The following is a 21,375-nucleotide window of genomic DNA, read 5'->3' as shown; positions in this document are numbered from 1 at the left end:
ACAGCAGTCTTGGAACCACCTTTATGCAGTGGAACTATTTTCCCCTCTTTCCACCCGCTCGGGACTAACCCAGACCCGAGACTCAAATTAAACAAAATGGTCAAGGGTACTGACAATTCTTTAGCTGCTTCTCGTACAACACGAGCTGGTATACCATCCAATCCCACAGATGTATTGACATTGAGGTTATGCAATAGACTACTCACCTCCACTTCATTAACCACAATTCCCATATAATCTACTGGTTTATTCGTTTCTGCAATGTCACCACCTGGATGATATACTTTTGCAAAGTGCTCACTCAGTAACTCAACTATCTCAACTGATTCAGTTACCTCCCTACCATCGGCATTCTTTAAAATCAATCTGCCATGTACATTTTTCCTTTTACTTGCTACATATCTAAAAAACTGTTTAGGATTCTCTTTAGCCTGCATGGCCAATGTTCTTTCGTAATCCTTTTTTGTTTTTCTTACCACACTCGTCACCCTTCTGGCCTGCGCTTTATACCGTTCATGTGCCTGCCGGTCACCCTTCTCCTTAAATTCCCTCCATAGTTGTTTCTTTTTTTGCAACTCAAGCTTAATGGTGTTATTCATCCATTTAACCCCTACTTGATTTATTATTCGGACTCTAGGTATACAGTCAGCCATTGCTTCATGCAAGCACTTCTTAACTACCTCCCATGCACTATCAACTTCTAGTCCTTGCAGTTGTACATGCCATGGCACTGAACCAATCAAACTCCTAAGCTTGTCATACTTTCCAGCCCGATAATTCCACATGTACCCTGTCTTAACTGAAAATTCTACACCTTTAGCCACCTCCCAAGTTAAGACCCTATGATCACTCTCACCAATTGGTGGCAATGTGGTCATATTTGTTACAGCCAAATCCTGAGATGTAATTACTAGGTCAAGCACTCTCTGACCCCTAGTATTTTCCATTACATGCTGTCGCAGATAGTTATCCCTTAATAACCGCATAAAATCCAGTTCCTTCCTCCCGTGTGTCCTCTCCTCACTCCAATCAATGCGACCATAGTTGAAATCTCCCATAATAACCACCCTCCTTCCACTCATTTCTTCTATTTGCTTGTGCATATTGTCACCACCATCTTTTCCATCACCTGGTCTATAGCAGCACCCAATTGTATATTTAGTTCTGCTAGCCACAATCTCACACCAAATGGCCTCAAATGTGCTCTTTTCTCTATCCTGCAATTCAACTTCTATTCTCCTTGGCTGGAGCTCATCAGCTATCATCAACAATACTCCTCCCCCCATTTTATTCTCTCTGTCATTCCTGAACACACTATACCCATCACATTCAATCCCACTAGTTATATCATCTACAGTCAGCCATGTTCTCATATTTGGTCCCCAGGATTTGACGGGGATAAATTAACTGTGGAAAGAGGGCAAAGGCAGATAACAAAGAGGATTTCAGGACTGTACAATGTTAGTTAGGAGGATAGGCTGAAGGAATGTGGACTGCAGAGTATAGTCGATAGAAGGAGAGGTGATATGATTGAGAATTTTAAACTGTTGAGAGTTAGTTGCAAGACTGACACTGGAGAGTTCTTTCACATGGTGGAACAGTAGGAAAGAGCAATGACAAGGGACCATCCCTGGAAGTTATGAAAGGAAGTTGTGAGCAAGAGGGTTAGGAATGGTTTCTTTGCATGGAGGGTGGTTGAACCTTGGAATGCATTGCCTGATAGAGTGGTGAGAGCCAGAACGATCAATGAGTTCAAGGAGTGGTATGATAGAATTTGTGTTTCTTAGGAAGGACCTCTCACGATGAGTCTTTTGACTCCATGGAGGCCTGAATAATAATAATAATGTTAAACTGAAATTGCACCATGTAAAGTGAAAATTTGTAGCATTTATTTTTTGACCATGCAAAAATGAAATTGTGCATTTCATTTTTTTTTTTCATTGCACTATTTTTACTATGTAAATTGAGGATTAGGTGTACTAATATGAATAATATCAAATGGTACGCAATTGTATTATAATAATCAATGAGCACTTACTTTATTCATTATTACAGCAGTCAGTGCTACCTTGATGACTGGTTCAACAAGAAATGCAAAATGATTATTTACCTGAAAGAGATATAAAACACATTTTAAGAATAACGAAAATTTGCTTACACAAAACCTCTAGAAAGATATGACAAGCATAATAGAAAAACAGAAAAGAACCATAAAAAAAGATGGTAGCTTTGTAGATAGTGATAATTTAAGTAGCAACAAGTATAGTATGAGAGATTATATGAAAGGTAAAGGAGTGTGAGAGAGTAAATATTGTAGATTTGTTACCCAGATATGACAGAACCAAGTTAAGAAGGAAGGCAATGATAGCAAATGATTTCATGTGCAGGCCATCGAAGAAATGGATGCAAGTTTTTAGCTGCATGGAGTGTGTTTGATGGCAGAAAAGACGTATAAGATTGGCCTGTGCTTGAATTCATTTGGCATCAGACGCCTGGAAAAATTACTTACTAATATGAGACCTAAATGCGGGGTCAGGGAAACTAGATCATTAAGGGAGGAATGGGAAAAATGTGTGTGAAACTTCAGCTATGGTATCCAAACCTGATAAAGATATGAACGGCTTCGAACATGGTTATGTATCTGGAGAAAGGGTGGAAAAATATGCTTTGTGTTCAGACCTTTTTGAGTATATATGGAGAAGGAAAAGAGAAAGTTCTACAACAAGGCCAAATACATTGCATATCTAATTATAAGAATAGGCTAAGTGCTAATTTGTTATGTCTGTGCACAAATGCCAGGAGCATCAGAAACAAAGGGGTTGAGTTCACTGCTTTATTAAATACAATGTGGCCTAAGATTGTTAGCATTAGTGAAGCCTGGCTATAAGAATCAGATATGGTAAATAAAATCGAGTGTAATCAGTATATACTATTTTTACAAATAACAGAAGAAATAGGAGAGGAAGAGGAGTATTACTACTGATATCAGATGACTTAAGTCCAGTCAGGATGGAAACGCAAGAAAACAATGTCCCATGTAGTGGTGAATTTGAGTATGTCTGGAGAGGGAAAAAAAGTTCTACAACAAGGTGAAATAGATTGCATATCTTTAACAATAGGCTAAGTGAGTAATTTATTGTCATTACACAAATGCCTGGAACTTTAGAAACAAAGGGGTTGAATTCGTAGCTTTATTGAATATGATGTAGCCTAAGATTGTTGACATTAGTGAAACCTGGTTTTCAGAATCAGATATGACAGCTGGGATTGAGTGTAATGGGTATACTATTTTTAGGAATGATAGGAGAGAATGGACAGGGGATAGTACTACTAATGATATCAGATGACTTAAGTCCAGTTAGGGTAGAAATGCAAAAAAACAATGATGGTAACAATGTCCCGTGTAGCAGTGAGTTTGAGGCTAACAGAATGAAATATATATGGCGGGGTGTGGTGTTGCTATAGACTTGGTGGCTCTTGCAGGGGACAAAGAAATGCATCATCAATTTAGCCTTATGGATACCAAATGAGTGATCATTATGAGTGACTTTAATTTTCCAAACATTGATTGGGTAGAAGAGAAATCGCATGATAAGAATGAAACTGAATTTATTGAATTGTGAGACAACGTTCTTAAGGAACTTGAGGTCAAAGAATGTTGGACTTGTTTATAGCATCAGAAGGGAATCTCTGTTAAGAATATGACTATTTTACTACCAGTTGGTGATAGTGATCATGTTGTGCTTTCTTGGGAAGTATATAATTATATTGGTGTTCCAATTAGAACAGGTTACATGCTGAATTATGCAGCTGGAAATTATGATCAACTAAGGAGGAAATTATCTTTGGTATTCCCTTGGTACCAGTTACTGAATGGAAAAAATATCAGCAATGCATGGGAATCCAAGAAAGAGCTTAAATGAGGTGGTATCTCAATGCATCCCAAGTGTACAAAGAACAAATAGACTGGGATTGAAATGATTGTGCAACCTTATTAAACAAGAGATCCACAAGAAGATGATGATGTGGAAAGAATATCACGAGAATAAGAGTGAGAGGAGTTATGATATATATAAAGCTCTGGCCTGGAAAAGGAACGAGTACTGTGCGGAAAGCTAAATCAGAGTATGAAAAAGAAATTGGCTATGCAGGCTAAAGGCAATCCAGAAGAATTTTATCATTATGCCACAAACAAAAGAAAGAAAGAAAGAATGAATGTGGAAGAATAACTTTATTGAATGCAGATGGTACTCGAGTGTCAGAAGCTAATGAGATTGTTCAATTAATGAGTGTTCACTTTGTTAAGATATATCAACCAGTATGTAACATTGTGCACAGTACTACAGTTTACATTGAATAAAGAGTGAGAGTCACATGAAAATGAAGTTGAAGAATTGTTGCATAACCTGGATAAGAATTTCTCATTAGGGACATATGGAATACCAGGAATTTTGCTAAAAGAATGTTCAGCAGAATTCGGTAGGCATTTCACATGTTTATATAATTTGAGTCTCAGCTCAGGAATGATACCACAGGAATGGAAAGAATATATGTTAATTCCATTGTACAAGGGTGGTGCAAAAACTGATGTGTCCAACTACCGACCTATCACTATCTCTGGTGGGGTAGTGAAGATTTTAGAGAATTTGGTAAGAACTCGCATACAGAGATTGGTAGATAAACGAGCCAAACTCTGTTGCTTTTTTAAGGGGGGGCAATAAATAAATATGTTAATGGCTTTTATACATTTGCAAACGAATTTCTTATATACTAGTTACATAAAGTGTTTAAGATTTTATTTAAAAAAATATTTTTTTCAATCATATTAAGAGTGAAAAAAAATTTACCTCCAGTGGGGAAAAAAAAATCAAATTATTAAAAACAAAGTCAAGTAAAAACGAAAACAAATTAGCAAGTTAATCCAATATCCAGTATACTACAGATGTGTTGTCAGAAACTTTTTGCTGACAGCATAAACAAACTCAATAACTACTTGCAGCCAGAAAGTTGTCAACAGCTGGTTTATTATATGTATATACCTCCACGGAATTCAAGGGATCATTTAGCAGACCAACTCTACACCACTATCAATTCAATATGATGATACATTTATAGGAATAGGACTTTACAGAAATAAACCTTTTTTATGTCCAGGATATATATAGAACCCATTCTTTTTGAGAGGAAGATCAGCATTTCCACTTACTGAACGAGTTAGAAAAACCATTAGCACCCATAAGGAATTAATGATCACAGAAGTGTATTATTATACAATTTTCATGAATTCAAAGATTTATTTATCCAAGGAGAAGTTTTTGTATCAAATATTGCAATGGAATAGTTTCATTATGAAAGGTTGTCTCTGCATTTGTCATAATGATTTTTAAATTCGTTCACTTTTTGGCATTTACAACATATTTAGGCAATGAATTCCACTCGTTATCACTCTCCATGAAAAAAAAAAAAAAAAAAAAACTCACTTTTGTATTCACTACACCCTTGTAGCACAACTCTAGGGATGATCTCTAGTCTCTGTTGACCAGATATAGTTTGATCAGGACTTTATACAATGGAACCACTACTATTCATCGCTGCTGATCAAGATCTGTCTCAACATTGCAATACGTCGCTTGAATTTCAAATTTTCTACCATCACTCCAAGATCCAACAACTTTTTCACTTTCTTCTTCCAGTTCACAAGTAGGTTACGTAAGTCTTCAATCTGTGGATTCCAAAGTTCTAAACCTTACACTTGGCGATTTTAAAGAGTGGTATCCCCAATCAATTGTCAATGTTTTCAGCTTAATCAGATCTTCCTGAAGAGGCAATGCATCATCATTACACCTGGTAATGTCCTGATTTCACTCATCCTCAAACAGCTGAATATCTTGCAGGCCAGTGACAATACTGTTGAATGTTAATGGTCCAGTACCTTTTGACCTTTTGGAACCCTGGGTAGCCTTCCTTCTCTTTGATATTGCTCCCTTATACAGAACAATTTGATCCACCCTATCCTGTACAGATAATACTAACTTCGTCTGTCAAAAAACAACATCAACATGGCAGTTGTTCCCCACTCGCTCAATATCTCTTCATGTGACTTTTTTTTTCATTCTCAGAGATAAAGAAAACTATGAAAGGGCAGTGATTTGTTGATGCAGATGAAGTGAAAGAAAAGTCGCTGAAGGTCATAAAGAGAATTCCAGTTGAACAGTTCCAGAACTGTTTCCAGCAGCGGAAAAAACATGGGACAAGTGCATTGACTCACATGGAGAATAATTTGAAGGCAACTAAAATATGGTATTTTAAACTTTAACTATTTAAAAAATAAATAATTCTGGTATTTTTGGGTACCCCTCGTACAATGAATACTTCAATAGAAAAAATTTCACTCTTGTGAATCAGGTTTTATTCCTGAGGGATGAGGGGGTTGAAAGATCAGAAGTGAATGAATGAACTGGAACTGGATGTATATATAATACTGATTACTTTCAGTGCCAGCACGGCAATGGGACTGGGTGAGATTTCCCCACACGGCGTTAAGGGAGTTTGCCAAAAAGCTGACAGCCCTGCTAGCCTGGTTATGTAATGAAAGTCCTTGCCTAAGGGAAATGAGTAAAATAGCGTCAATGTATCCCCCCCCCTTCCTCAGGAATAAAATATGATTCGCAAGAAGGAAATTTTCTAAGAAAGTATTCATTATACAATTCCATTATGCCATCCGTGTTGTCTACTGGACCTTATGTTGCATCTAAGGTCCAAGTCATTCTTTCTGCTGACAACATAATGGAAAAATTCCTTAGGCCTTATCCTCATTAAATATTATTTAATAAGTAAATATTCCATTAGTTAATGTACATTAAATAAAAATGTTCAAAGAACTTACCGCATTTACGAAGACTGACACATAATTAATCAACTCTTCATAATCTCCAAAGTAAGAAGAATGAATAAAATCGGACACCACCATAAACTCTATTATGAGGGACGACGAGTTAGTAATATTGGCAATACGATTTATTTTCACGCTTCTGTTGGTCCCTGCGGAATATGAAATGCACATTATTAATTTCTCGATTTTTTTTAATGAGTAAAAATTACCATTGTAATTTACATCCAGAAGAGTTATATCATATACAACTAATATGATATAACAAAGAGTTATATCATATTAGTGAGATTAAAATAAATAAATAAAAAAGTGAAGTCTCTGCTTTCGTTTTATACACCCTTCAAGTTGTGTTGGAATCATTGTCACATCTGCTTTGATCTGTTCATAATTTTCCAAATGAATACCCTTGAGACATGTCCTGAAGTTTATGAAATAACTAGAAGATCAATGGATTCAATCAGGGCTATAAGGAGAATGTTCTCACAACTTCAAATGTGATCTTTTCGGTAGCGGTTGAACACACTAGTGTACTCGTAGTTATGCTGCAAGTCTCGACAAAAAGAAGATTAATTCATTCTTTCTACCTATATGACATACTCTTATATATGTCTTTAATAAAACATGAATAGAGTATATAATTTATATTTTTATTGGTTTCTTGTAATAGAATTTCAAAAAACGCTTTTCATTTTAACGTGATTGGGTAAAAATGAAAGGGAATTCAGCCTGAAATGAATTTTAAGCCAAATTTCGCAGATGATCTTAGACAATGTGGAGTACAGCAAGATTCCAAAAGTGGGAGAAATTGGCTGAATGGTGCAATTTGTAGAGGAGTTTTTTGAACAAGCAACCCTCTTAAACTGTTGTTCGTTTCGAAAATTTTTCACTGAAGCTCAGGCAGTGAAAAATAGCTAATTTCCAAATTTCATCAAAATTGGCTGAATGGTGCAACTTTGCAGAGAATAAGGAAAAAAGTATGCCTCAAAAGGCATACTTTTTATATACTATATCCTTCTTCCACAACCCTCATTCATTGATAACATTTAGGAGTGGTAACAACAGTTCACAAATTGACTACATTTTGACTAGAAGAAAACATCTTAAGGTTGTGACAAATTGTAAAGTAATTCCAACAGATCAAGTAGCACAGCAACGCCGACTGCTGTGTGCAGACTTTAAAATAAGATCGAAGATAAGAACCTCTGGATGCCATGGGATGAAGACAATTAAGTGGTTTCGCTTAAAAGAGGAGAGTGTGAGGAATCGTTTTAGAGAGAGGGTGTTAGAGAGGATTTTGGATGGACTGGAAAGTGTACAAGATTGATGGAAACATAATTCAAAGGTAATCCTGAGCTGTGCAATCGAGGTGCTTGGTGAGACATCTGGAAAGATTAGAGAGCAGAAGGAAGGTTGGTGGTGGAATAATAATGTACAAGTGGCAGTGACAGCTAAGAGGAAGGCAAAGCAGAAGTGGGATGAGTCAAGAGTGGAAGAGGACAGAGAGGTGTACAGAGAGAGAAAGCAAGAAGCCAAGAGAGTTGTGGCACAGGCGAAGGCCATGGCATATCAAGATCTGTATGATCAATTAGAAACAAAGGAAGGAGAGAGAAAAATTTACCAACTAGCGAAATGTAGAAATAAAGCAGCAAAGGACATCTTACATGTGAGACAGATCAAAGATGCTGAAGGAAGAGTATTATGGAGGGATGTGGACATAAGAAAGAGATGGAAAATATACTTTGAGGGACTTTTGAATGAGGAAAATGCAAGGACTCTCAGAGGAGATGGGCAGCCTTCTCAGGGGATGATGCAGAACATCAGCAGAGTGGAAGTGATGGAGGCCATGAAGAGGATGAGGGATGGAAAATCAGTGGGCCCCGACAGAATTCCAGTGGAGGCATGGAAGGCACTGGGGGAAGAGGGAATTGACCTGCTGTGGGACCTGTTCATGAAAGTTTGCCAACAGGAAAATATACCGGAGGAGTGGAGGGAGAGTACTCTTTTCCCCATCTACAAGGGTAAAGGAGATGCACAAGACTGTAAAAATTACAGAGGAATAAAGTTGATGTCCCACACAATGAAAATCCTAGAAAGGGTTCTTGATGGTAGATTGAGGAAGGAGGTGGAGATTGCAAAGGAACAATTTGGCTTAATGCTCGGTAGATCAACAACAGATGCTATCTTTGGGTTACAGCAGATGATGGAAAAATATCGAGAGAAACAAAGGGAGCTACATTTGGCATTTATTGATCTGGAGAAAGCATACGATAGAGTGCCAAGTCAAGAAGTCTGGAGGTATCTGAGAGAGAAGAAGGTTCCGGAGAAATATGTCAGGTTGGTGCAGGAGATGTACAGAAATGTGAAGACAAGTGTTCGGAACTGTCTTGGACAGACAGAAAGTTTTCAAGTTACAGTTGGCTTGTATCAAGGGTCAGCATTAAATCCATTTCTGTTTAACATTGTGATGGAGGTGGTGACGGAGGAGGTGAGAGAAGATGCACCTTGGACAATGTTGTATGCAGATGACATCTTGCCTATGTGCAGTTTCAAGAGAAGTGGGAACTAAACTGGAAAGATGGAGAAAAGTACTGGAAGAGAGAGGTATGAAACTGAGCAGAAGTAAGACAGAGTATATGTGTTGCACAGTGGGCGGCAGACAGGAGTCAGATCTGGAGCTGGAAGGAAATGTCATCAGGAAGGTGAGAGACTTTAGATACTTAGGTTCAACAGTGGAAGAAGATGGAGGAGCTGAGAAGGAAGTGGGATGCAGGAAACAAGCGGGTTGGAGGAACTGGAGGGAGATGGCTGGGGTGTTATGCGATAAAAGGGTGCCGATCAATCTGAAAGGCAAGATCTATAGGACAGTGGTGAGGCCCGCTATGACATATGCTATAGAAACTGTGGCCCTGAGGAAAACTAACATCAGCAGGATGGAAGTAGCAGAGATGAGAATGCTTAGGTGGATATGCGGTGTGACCAGAAAGGATCGTCTGAGAAATGATTATGTCAAGGGAACAGTGAAAGTTACGAACTTAGGAGCGAAAATACAGGAGGCAAGGTTGAGGTGGTTTGGTCATGTGATTCGGAGGGAGGACGAATATGTGGGAAAAAGGGTCATGCAGATGGATGTGCATGGAAGGCGGAAGCATGGGCAACCAAAGAAGAGATGGAGGGAGCTGGTAGAAGAGGACTTGAGGATGAAGAACTTAGATGTGTTGACAGCCCAAGACAGGAAGGTGTGGAAGAGACTCATCACCAACAGTGACCCCCACTTAAGTGGGAGAAGCTGAAGAAGAAGAAGAAGAAGATCAAAATTGGCTGAATGGTGCGACTTTGCAGAGAATAAGGAAAAAAATATGCCTCAAGAGGCATACTTTTTATATACTTTTTATATATATCCTTCTTATACTTCTATATGAGGCATACTTCTATATCCTATCCTTCTCATCCGTCCTAAGACGGGTTTACGATGAATTAATGCAGCCGGTTTGTCACTCCTCTGCATCCCCCTAAGGGCAGTATTCATGACTGTAATCCATGGGTGTTCACGGGGATGGTTTGCTTGTTCTGAAAGACGAAAAACCCGAGTTTCCGGGTGAAAAAAAAAAACCCACCTCCGTATAAGATCGGCTAACTCACCTTTCGTCGAAAGAACCAGATAAAGGTTCCCCACGTCACTGACGGGAATCGAATCCAGGTCTTTCCAACTGAGCTACGGAGGCTCTAGATAATTCTATTTTCTTATTTCAATTACTATACTGCAGTATAGTAATTGAAATGATAAAGTCCTGATTCTTGATACCTTGACGTATTTTTTAGTACGAGAAAATGTCAAGACATTATTGGAATATAATAAGAATCTCTATTTACACTTTATTGATCTTGGAAAGATATATGAAAAGATAAAAAAAAAAAAAAAAAAAAAATCAGCTAACGCCTTTTTATTCCCCGTATACGGGGAGTAGGCGAGGCCATTTAGCCCTATCTAACTTTTGGAGACTGAGTGGGCAGTTCAATCTCCACTGGTACCAATCAGAGATAGATGGCCCAAGGCTATCACTAATTAAGCGGTACTCAGTGAAGAGAGACGGCTCAAATGTGCCGCCATCTCGTGGTCCCTAACCCTAACACACTATATTTAATGTCTGAAATAATGTGGGTTCTACGGTCGATTTTCTTGAGTTTACAGGACGAAAAACCCGAGTTTCCGGGAGGAAAAACCTGCTTGCCCGTGCCAGAGATCGACTAACTCGGGAACCGGTCGAAAAAAGGCTTAGAAAAATTTCCTCTAGTCGCCGACTAGACTCGAAACCAAGTCTTCCTTCGTGCGGCCAAGCGCGGTGGTTGGCAAACGCCGCATCCACCGAGCTACACATGAAAAGATACCACAGGAAAATCGGTGGTATCTTTTCAATCAAATCGCTGCAAAAGTTAAAAGTACAGGAAAAGAGACCGAAAGTAAATCAAGCCTCGGGCAGAGATGTTTGCTATCTTCAGTATTATTTGTAGCCTATACGAATCAGCATTAAGGAAGGCGATATTAAGTTCGGTTCGTTATTCATGTGACGTTATTCTCTTAAACAAAGCCTTCAAGCACTTACGACCATAATTGTTAAAAATAAAGACCAGAAAACGCCATCTGGATTCTTAGTAATATAAATATTGAGATTTTAATATAAACGCGAATGCGTAAAGTTATGATATTAACTTTGTAGCCTGGAGATCAATGACGTTTACAACTCTTATCGGCAGACGCAGTAGTGCAATCAAATTAACACAAGACACGATGATTAAGTGTCGGTACATTCGCCTCGCTTATATCAGATGGTAGATTAAGTAGTTTCTTAAGGAGCCTATGATGTTAGAGGCTTGCAAATTGAGAGAACCCTAGCAGAGTAAAAAGAAGATATCAATAGCTAAGTGCGTTTCATTTCATTTTCAATTTAATGTCCTAACGCTCAACTGCTTGTCAGGATTTAAAATAGGAAAAATAATAATAATTAACTTCATACCCTAATTAATGCGATGAAGGTAATCCTATCTAACAGATGGCTACTTCTGCCACTTATGTACTGTGGCCAGTTTGTCTCTCTGGGATGAATACCCTTCCACTTTCTCTGTATGAAACTACCTCACCTTCAATTAAGAAGCCTTATTGAAAGTTCGTGGCATCTTAGATGAGATTTCGATGTAGATTTTTCCAACTGACAGCTTTACAGAGAGAGTTCAGTAGGATACAGTTGTACCTGGAGGCTCATGGGAAAAATAATAAGAAAAAAATTCAGCTAACGCCTTTTTGTTCCCGTATATAGGGAGTAGGCAAGGCCGTTTTTTAAGCCCTATTTAACTTTTGGAGACTGAGTGGGCAGTTCAATCTCCACTGGTAGCCAATCAGAGATAGCTGGGCCAAGGCTATCACTAATTAATCGGCGCAGTGAAGAAGGCGGCTAGTGCCGCCATCTGGTGGTCCCTAACACAATATTTTTCATTTTTAAAATGGTGTGGATTCGACGGCCGATTTTCTTGAGTTTATGGGACGAAAAACCCGAGTTGTCCGGGAGAGAAAAACCCGCTAGCCTGTGCCAGAGATCGACTAACTCTGGAATCGGTCGAGAAAATGCTTAGAAAAAGCTCCTCTAGTCGGCGACTAGATTTGAACGCCTTTTGTCGTGCGGTCAAGCGCTGTAGAGTACAAGTACACAAAAACATTTCCAACCTTTTTTTTCCCTACTTTTTGGGAGCGATTTTCTTCCTCACAAGTTTATCTTCTATATAAGATTTAAGTTTTGAAGTTAATATTTGTGTGCATAACTTATAGTTAATATTTAAGACTTTTTCCTCTATAGTTTTCATGGTTACACTTATCACCTTTGAAAGTTTATTTTTCACTTGGTTAGACTATAATAAGTTTAGTTTAATCCTTTATCCAAGTGTGAGCAAACAAAGTTTACGCCTGAAAGTATCTTCAGGACTGAGCTAAGGTGGTGCAACACCAAAGCAACTCGTGGCAAAGCTACTATCACTCCTATCTCAGTATCTCCCATAATGCAAAGCACATCTCCTTGTGGATATGTATAATGCTATACATTAAGGCAAGGGCCACTACCCAGACCGGTTTCGACCTTTATTGAGGTCTTGTCAGTGGGAGCCAGGCCCAGTAGTGGAGACACCAAGGCAGAAGCAATAAGAGGTCATCTCTACCTATAGGAGTTGCCAAAAGGTGTACAACGTTATTATTAAATTACTCCGGATTCAGAGAAAGATGTTCCACCTTAGCTCAGGCCTGAAGATACTTTCAGGTGCAAACTTTGTTTGCTCACACTTGGATAAAGGATTAAACTAAACTTATTACTTATTACTTTTTTATATATTGGAATGATAATGGCCTTATTCCAACTTTCCGCCATTTTTTCTTGCTGAGAGATATTTTTCAAGTCATTTGATGAAAACAGGATGCCCATTATTAATAATTTTGATATTGAATATTCCATCTTCTCTAGGGAATTTTCCCGCTTTTCTTTGATTTATTATAAATCGATTTCTTTTAATGTTCTTTTTTCCACTGTATAGTTAGTAGTGAAACTAAATCTGATATAATGCTGTCTTGCCATAAATTCTGGGAGAAATTTAACGAGGTTTTCTCTTTCATCATTTCAAGTTTAACTTTTATCTCCTTGTTCACGTTTCTTAGAATTTCATATCTGGTCTTTTCACTGTAAAATCGCCATGTTTTTCTATTTTATTTTATTTTGCTATTGTTCTTTTGTGTTTATAATTAATTTCCCCTTCTAGTGATTTTGTATTCATCCAGTCTTCATATGCTTTCCTGTCCCTCATTATTGCTTCAATATTTTCATCCCAGTTTCTTATTTCCATTTCCGGCGTTAGTCGAATTGTTAGCATACCTACTCTCCAACCAACAAGTCGCGGGTTCGAATCTCGCTGCGAGCATGGATGTTAATGATTGTCTTAACTTGTGTACTACTATAACCTTTGATATGGCAGCGTATGACAACTGCTGTCCTTCGCGATTAAAAATAAATCGCCACCTCTTCCATTGACGTTTCGTTCCAAGACATTCTGCTGCGGCACTTATATGGTTTTTAAATTATTCCGTTGCTATTTCACGATTTCCTTAGTTTTTAATTTAAACTTTGTGAATATAATTTATAAGTTTAGACTTGAACTCTAAACGATTCCTCAAGATTTTTCTTTATATCATCTTCATCAAATTCCTGCCATGTACCCTCAAGGGGGGTGTACAGGATATGACAGTACTACATGAAAAAAATTACATCATTACTAACTTCCTATCTACAATTTTCTTCCAAATCAGTCTGTTACTTGTCAAGACTCCAACATTATCAGATCTTATATTTCTATTGTCTAAGGCACTTTATACCATATCAATCCACCTATATCTTGGTCTTCCTCTGGGTCGTTTTTCTGCCAAACTGGCAGAGAACACTTGTTTTGCTAATCTTTCCTCGCCCATTCTGTTTAAGTGACCATACCACCGGAGATTAGCTCTGCTAACGCATTCCTGGATGCTGACAATGTGAAGTTCTTTCCTAATATCCTCATTTTTAATATGATATTGCCATTGATGCCATCTGTTCATGCCTCTAATCTTTCTCAGGACTCTCATATCTGTAGTCCCTAATCTTTGGTCAAGTGTTTTACTTCTGACCCAGCTCTCAGATCCATAAGTTAAAACTGGTTTGAACACTGTCTTGTATACAGCTAATTTAGTGTTTTGACTAATTTCTCTCTTATTCCATATAAATTTATTTAGTTGAATTCCTACTGTACCAGCTTTGCTGATTCTGTTGTCTATTTCTATATTGAATTTACCATCTTCACTAAAAATCGTGCCAAAGTAGCTGAAATGTTTTACTTGTTCTATAGGTTCTCCATTCACAATGCAGTTGATATTTTCAATGTTTCTGCCTATTTTCATTGTCTTTTTAATGCTGACCTTCATACCATATCTATTACAACAGTCATGCACTTTAGTCAGGGAATCTTGCAGACTTGTAGCAGATTTATTTAGAAGTATAACATCGTCCACATAAAGCAAAGTGCTGACATTAACATCTCCAATTTTGATATCAGGCTTAATAGTACTTTCCTTCATAATGTGTTCCATAAAGATAATGAATGACAGAGGGGATAATGTACATCCATGTCTCACCAGATTTAACATTAAACCATCTTCCTGCAATTCCTTCAATTCTAACCTGCTGACTTACAACTCAAATAAAGACTAAGTATTGCTTGATATAATTCCCCATTGACACCATATAAATGTAGTGTTTCGAATTGCCCTCTCTTGCCACCTTGTCAGGTCTTTTCCAGATCTATAAAATTTGAATAATTTTGCATCGCCGAAGTGAAATTCTCCCATGACTTTTGTTTAGCTAGTTTTACAGAGTGTTTAGCTTTCTTACATTTGTCTCTGTATTCTCTAAGAGCACAAACTTACTTATTTGCCAGGAACTTTTGATATGCTTTCTTCTTTTCCTTCACTGCCTCTTTAACTTCCCGTGTCCACCATGGAGTTCTGATTTTTCTATCCTTACAAACAACCTCACTACATGGTTCTCTGGCTGAATCAATCAGTGTTTTCTTCAGGGCTTGCCACTGAATCTGCAAGGTTTGGTTCCTATTCTCAAACTCTTTCATTTTTTCTTCAATTATGTTTGTGTATTTTAATCTACAGTTCACATCTGAGAGCTGCTTAACTTTTATTCTATTTAAAATTTTCTTACATGTTCTTCTTTTCAATATGGAATTCAATTTTTATCTTGCTCAAGACTAAATAGTGATCACTTCCAATTTCAAATCCTCTGTACACTCTGGTGTCCTGCACCAGCGAGAAAATTTCACAATGAACAATAGTCAATGAGACTTTTCTTATTCCTTGCCTCTTCTCTCCATGTGAATTTGTGCACATTTTTATGTTGGAACATGGTGTTAATAATAACCAGTCCATGTCCTCAGCAGAAATCCGACATTTATTTGCCATTATTATTAGCTTTGCTCTTTTCTCAAAATTTTCCAAAAATATTTTTGTATGTCTCACAATCATTTCCTACTCTGCTATTTAGATCCCCAACAAGGACCACTCCTTTGTTTTTCATTGTGTCAGTTGATTTTTCCAAAGCCTCAAAAAATTCCTCCACTTCTACCTTAGTAGAACCTTCCGTGGGACCATACGCACAGATAAGTCTCGTTGTCCAGTTCCCCATTCTGATATTTGCCCACATCACGCTACTTGAGACTGCCTGCTATTCAAGAAGATTAGCCTCGTATTTTGTGTTGAATACTATGGCTACTCCTCGTTTTCCTTGATTGTTATTACCTGAATATAACATTTTGTATTTATTGCTCAGAAAGATCTCACCAGTTTTTGCTTTTTTTGTTTCAGTCACTCGTATTATGTCGATCTGGTACTTATCCAATTCCACAGCTAGCTGCATTCCTTTGCCATTCAGGCTTCTTATCTTGATAATACCAATCTTGAGCTCTGGTGATGTTGAGTTGGGGTGTGTTTTCGGATTTGTTCCAGTAGCTGACTTTTCGCTGTTCGCCCTGGTTCACTGGCAAAAACAATGGGGGGCCTTGTTTAACCGGGCGATACCCCAGCAGGCATGAAATTCTGTCATGTTGTACCATCATTCTATATTTTTGTTTAAGCCAATAAGAATACAATTTGGTCGGCTAAATCCCAAATTGCCAGCCAATCCTCGTTCGTTTAGTATCCAGGTAGATACCTAGCAGGGTGCACCACGAGAAGGTGAGGATTGGACATTAGGTCAGAAGCCCTGATCGGTTCTCTGCATTCCTTTAAAGGCTATGTGGAAGTCTTCTCTCAGTTATGTAGCTTTGACCCTTAAGCACCCATTTCTTTTCATTGATTTGGTTAATTTAAAACTACCTTTGGGGTATTCTCAATTTGCCTTGTAATAGATAACGTTCAGATTTTATGTCAGGTTCTCTGAATACTACCCTGCTATCTAGTATTAACCAAAAGATTGTTTTCTGTTAATTGTGTTCGTTCTTTATGTTATGGAGAATCCTACCAAATCCACCTGAGACCGGATAGATAAATTTATTAAAAAACCTAGAAGCGACAATAGATCGATAGTTGAAAGATATGGAAAACTTTGATTTACCCCAAAAAATAAGAAAGACATTCTACTATTTACATTAGATAAATTAACTAATAATAAACCCTATAATAAATAAATTACTCCCCCTATCGCTGTCTTTCTACTACAGCACAGAAACTATAGGAAATACTTTCTTTTCAGTAAGTATGTCCTTTTTTTTCTTATTTAAGGAGAACTATAAGAAATAATTTGAGCTGAGCTTGATATTGTTAGAGAGACTGTGGTGGTGGTTATTAAAATATGTGTAAAATATTATATTTTCTTCATTTTAATGTCCGACTTTGTATCTGGATACAAACACTAGTAGATACACATCTAGGGTAATATTATTTGTTTAGAAACAAATAATATATTATCCGATTGGGAAAAAAAATCTAAAAAACTAAACACGTTGGTTCTCCCTGTCTTCGGAATTTATGAATTTAAGAGCAAAATTATTTTTACTTTCTGAATCTCTTAAAAGTTATCTAAAGTATATAAGAAAGAAAAATGGTTATTCAAAAGAATTAAGGATAAGCTAGTAATGAATCAAGTGGCTGAATTTATTATGCCGTTTTGTTAGTCAAAACCCAATTAAACTATTTTAGCAGACATCCCGATTCTGTTAAATTGATTGATTGGATTTCCTTTATATGAATTTTTTAAAAAAGTATCAGATTAGCATATTATGCTTTTTCTTCTTCTTTTAGAGAAAGTATATACTTACTTTGAAGGATAGCGTCACCACGAAGTGCATCTATCTGCTTGATAAGATGTGGAACTGGATCATTTGTAGAACGTGGAATTCTATTCAAGGCAGAAATGCGATAATGGGGACTAATAATTCCATTCTGAAACAAATAGCGAACATTTTATTAAAGGAAAGATATCTGGCGTAAAAAGTTAAAAGAAAAAAATCATTTCCATTCTTAGTCAATGAATTAGATGCTGAAATTTTTGTAAGTTGGCACTGAATGAAAAAAAAAAAACTATCATCATCATCATCAAATTCCTGCCATGTACCTCAAGGAGTGTACAGGATATGATAGTACTACATGAAAATTTTACATCATTACTAACTTCCTATCTAAAATTTTCCTCCAAATCAGTCTGTTACTTGTCAAGACTCCAACATTACCAGATCTTATATTTCAATCGTCTAAGACACTCTCTACCGTATCAATCCACCTATATCTTGGTCTTCCTCTGGGTTGTTTTCCTGCAAACCTGGCAGAGAACACTTGTTTGGCTAATCTTTCCTCGCCCATTCTGTTTAAGTGACCATACCACCTGAGATTTAGCTCTGCTAACGCATTCCTGGATGCTGACAATGTCAAGTTCTTTCCTAATATTCTTGTTTTTAATATGATATTGCCATTGCTGCCATATGTTCACGCTTATAATCTTTCTCAGGACTCTCATATCTGCGGTCTCTAGTCTTTGGTCAAGTGTTTTACTTCTGACCCAGCTCTCAGATCCATAAGTTAAAACTGGTTTGAACACTATCTTGTATACAGCTAATTTAGTGTTCCGACTAATTTCTCTCTTCTTCCATATGAATTTATTCAATTGACTTCTTACAATACCAGCTTTGTCGATTCTGTTGTCTATTTCCATATTTAATTTACCATCTTCACTAAAAATCGTGCCTAAGTAGATGAAATGTTTTAGTTGTTCCACAGGTTCTCCCCATTCACAACACAGTTGTCATTTTCAATGATTCTGCCTATTTTCATTGCCTTTGTCTTTTTATTGCTGACCTTCATACCGTATCTATTACAACAGTTATTCAATTTAGTCAGAGAATCTTGCAGACTTGTAGCGGATTTATTTAGACGTATAACATTGTCCGCATAAAGCAAAGAGCTGACATTAACATCTCCAATTCTGATATCATGTTTAATACCCTTTCCTTCATAATGTGATCCATATAGATAATGAATAACAGAGGGGATAATGTACATCCTTGCCTCACACCAGATTTAACATTAAACCATCTTCCTGTACTTCCTTCAATTCTAACTGCTGACTTACAACTCAAATAACGCTAAGTATTGCTTGATATAATGCCCCATTGACACCATATAAATGTAGCGTATTGAATAGCTCCTCTTTTGGCACCTTGTCATATGCCTTTTCCAAATCGAAAAAACTTAAATACAGATCTTTGTTATATTCCCATGATTTCTCCACTATTTGTCGTAAAGTGAAGATCTGATCCTGACAGCCTCTATTTGACCTGAATCCAGCTTGTTCTTCACCAAGCTTTTCTTCCACAATTTTTCTCAACCGTTTCTCAAGTATACTTGCGTAGATCTTGCTGGGAACACTCAGTAGGGAAATACCTCTGTAATTCTCACATTCAGTTTTATTTCCTTTTTTATTTATGGGTACTATGAGAGCTCTACTCCAATCATCGGGAATTTGTCCCTCTGTCCAGGCATTCTGAACTATGCAGTGCAGCCACTGTATGACTTTTATACCACCATACTTCAGCATTTCTGGTCGAATATCATCTACTCCTGCTGCCTTTCCACATTTCAAGCCTTTGATGGCTTTTTCTACTTCAAGTATGGATATGTATTCCTGACTGCATGCCTGGTCAGTGATTTTTAATCACTGTGCTGTCATCACTGCTTGTTTCATTTAGCACATTTTCAAAAAACTATATATACATAGTATATATATTCATTTTTTAAATTAACTGACTTAAACCCGAGAATTATAACACAATGACATTTATTTGAAAAAAACGCAACATGTTTCGTCAAAAATGACTTCTTCAGGCGATAAGAACATAGAAAGGCAATAAAAGACACTTAAATTAACATTGACACACTCTAAAGCTATACAACTATAAAGCCATAATATTCGACTGTAAATTACAGTTATGAGCTTGAACTACAGTCCGAGTTAAAGTTCCATTGTTGTACACCTGTGCGTGTGTGGAATCACGCGATCTCCAGTATCTAATAGTAGAGTTGAAAGAGTCTGCCAAATTATAGCTAAGATTATTATTCAAATGAAAAGGGTCTAAGGTGATTTCCCTTGACTCGACAATGCGGCGCTCTATTTCATCATGGCTGATGTGTAGGTTTGAAGTCAATGTCCAATCTATTTCATGTTGGTGGCCTTCGTTGTTCGTGTTTATTGAAAGCAGGACATGGCCCGACAGAGCAGTAGCTCTGGTTCTCTTATAGGCAATGTCTCTCTGATGCTCTTCGAGACGTAGTAAGATAGATTTTTCTGTCTGTCCATAGTAAGGCTTTCCACATTCACAAGTGACCTTGTATACACCTGGGAATTGTAGAAGGTTGTGAGGTTGTTTATAGTTGTTGAAGCGTGATCTTATTTTTGGCAGAGTCGAGAAGCACGTTTTTATGTTAAACTTCTTTAGAATTCTGCTCAGCTTTTTGGATAGTGTGCTGATATATGGCAAGACGATATGACCTTTGGAGTCGTCCTGTGTCTCTACGTTGTTACGTTGGTGGCGGGATAATTGGTTGTTAATACTTTTTAGAGAGTAGCCATTGTTTTTAAAGGTCCATTTAAGATGTTGTAGTTCCTTTTTTAGTTCTTCTTCATCTGACAGTACAGATCTTGCACGATTCGCTAGAGTTGATATAATACCCAACTTTTGCGCTGGATGGTGATGGGAGGACGCATGTAAATATCTGTCTGTGTGTGTTGGCTTTCTAAAAATAGAGACTTTAATTGATTCAGGCGTCTTGGTGAGTTTAACATCTAGGAAGCAGATGGAACTATTTTCTTCAATCTCCATAGTCAATTTTATATCTTGATGGCGGTTGTTTAAGTGGTCGAGGAACTTGTTAAGATTCTCAGTACCATGCTCCCATATGAGGAATATATCGTCCACATATCTAAGCCAAATTTTTGGTTTTAAAGTAAAAGAGGAGATCGCCTTTTCTTCAAAGTCCTCGAAAAAAATGTTGGCTAACACAGGAGAGAGAGGGCTTCCCATAGCTAATCCTTTGACCTGTTTGTATAGTTTACCTTCGAATTCAAAATAGCCAGAGTTTACACAGTGAGATAACAGACAGAACATTTTATTTGAAATCTTGTTTTTTAAAATATGGAGAACGTCCTGTGTCGGAACGTTGGTAAAGAGTGCTACCACGTCAAAGCTCACCATGATATCAGAAGATTTTAGTTTTAGGTCCTTTATTTTAGAGACAAAATCTGTTGAGTTTTTAATATAAGAAGAAGATTTTCCCGCATAAGCTTTTAACGATGACGCCAAATATTTGGATAACCTGTATGTGGGTGAGTCAATGCTGTCTACTATCGGTCTCAGTGGATAGTTTTCTT

The 21,375-nt window shown here is 37.4% G+C and overlaps 1 protein-coding gene across 1 annotated transcript in view; it reads right to left on the bottom strand.

The window, feature by feature from the left end:
- LOC150095681 (uncharacterized) overlaps positions 1 to 21,375 on the bottom strand; it is a 45,772-nt gene that overhangs the window by 12,653 nt on the left and 11,744 nt on the right. The window contains exons 3-5 of the mRNA XM_090409938.1: positions 17,774 to 17,897; positions 6,887 to 7,041; positions 2,039 to 2,110 (exon numbers count right to left, since the gene is read on the bottom strand). Coding sequence (XP_090266064.1) covers positions 2,039 to 2,110; positions 6,887 to 7,041; positions 17,774 to 17,897 — 351 coding nt within the window. The remainder of the gene's footprint in view (positions 1 to 2,038; positions 2,111 to 6,886; positions 7,042 to 17,773; positions 17,898 to 21,375) is intronic.

The sequence above is a fragment of the Typopeltis vanoorti genome, chromosome 20 (assembly GCF_054136105.1).
Source record: "Typopeltis vanoorti isolate ZY-2024b chromosome 20, IOZ_Tvanoo_1.0, whole genome shotgun sequence".
NCBI classification, from domain to species: Eukaryota; Metazoa; Arthropoda; class Arachnida; order Uropygi; family Thelyphonidae; genus Typopeltis; species Typopeltis vanoorti.
Note: the sequence above shows the minus strand (reverse complement) of the source record. Positions and strands in the feature narration are given on the sequence as shown.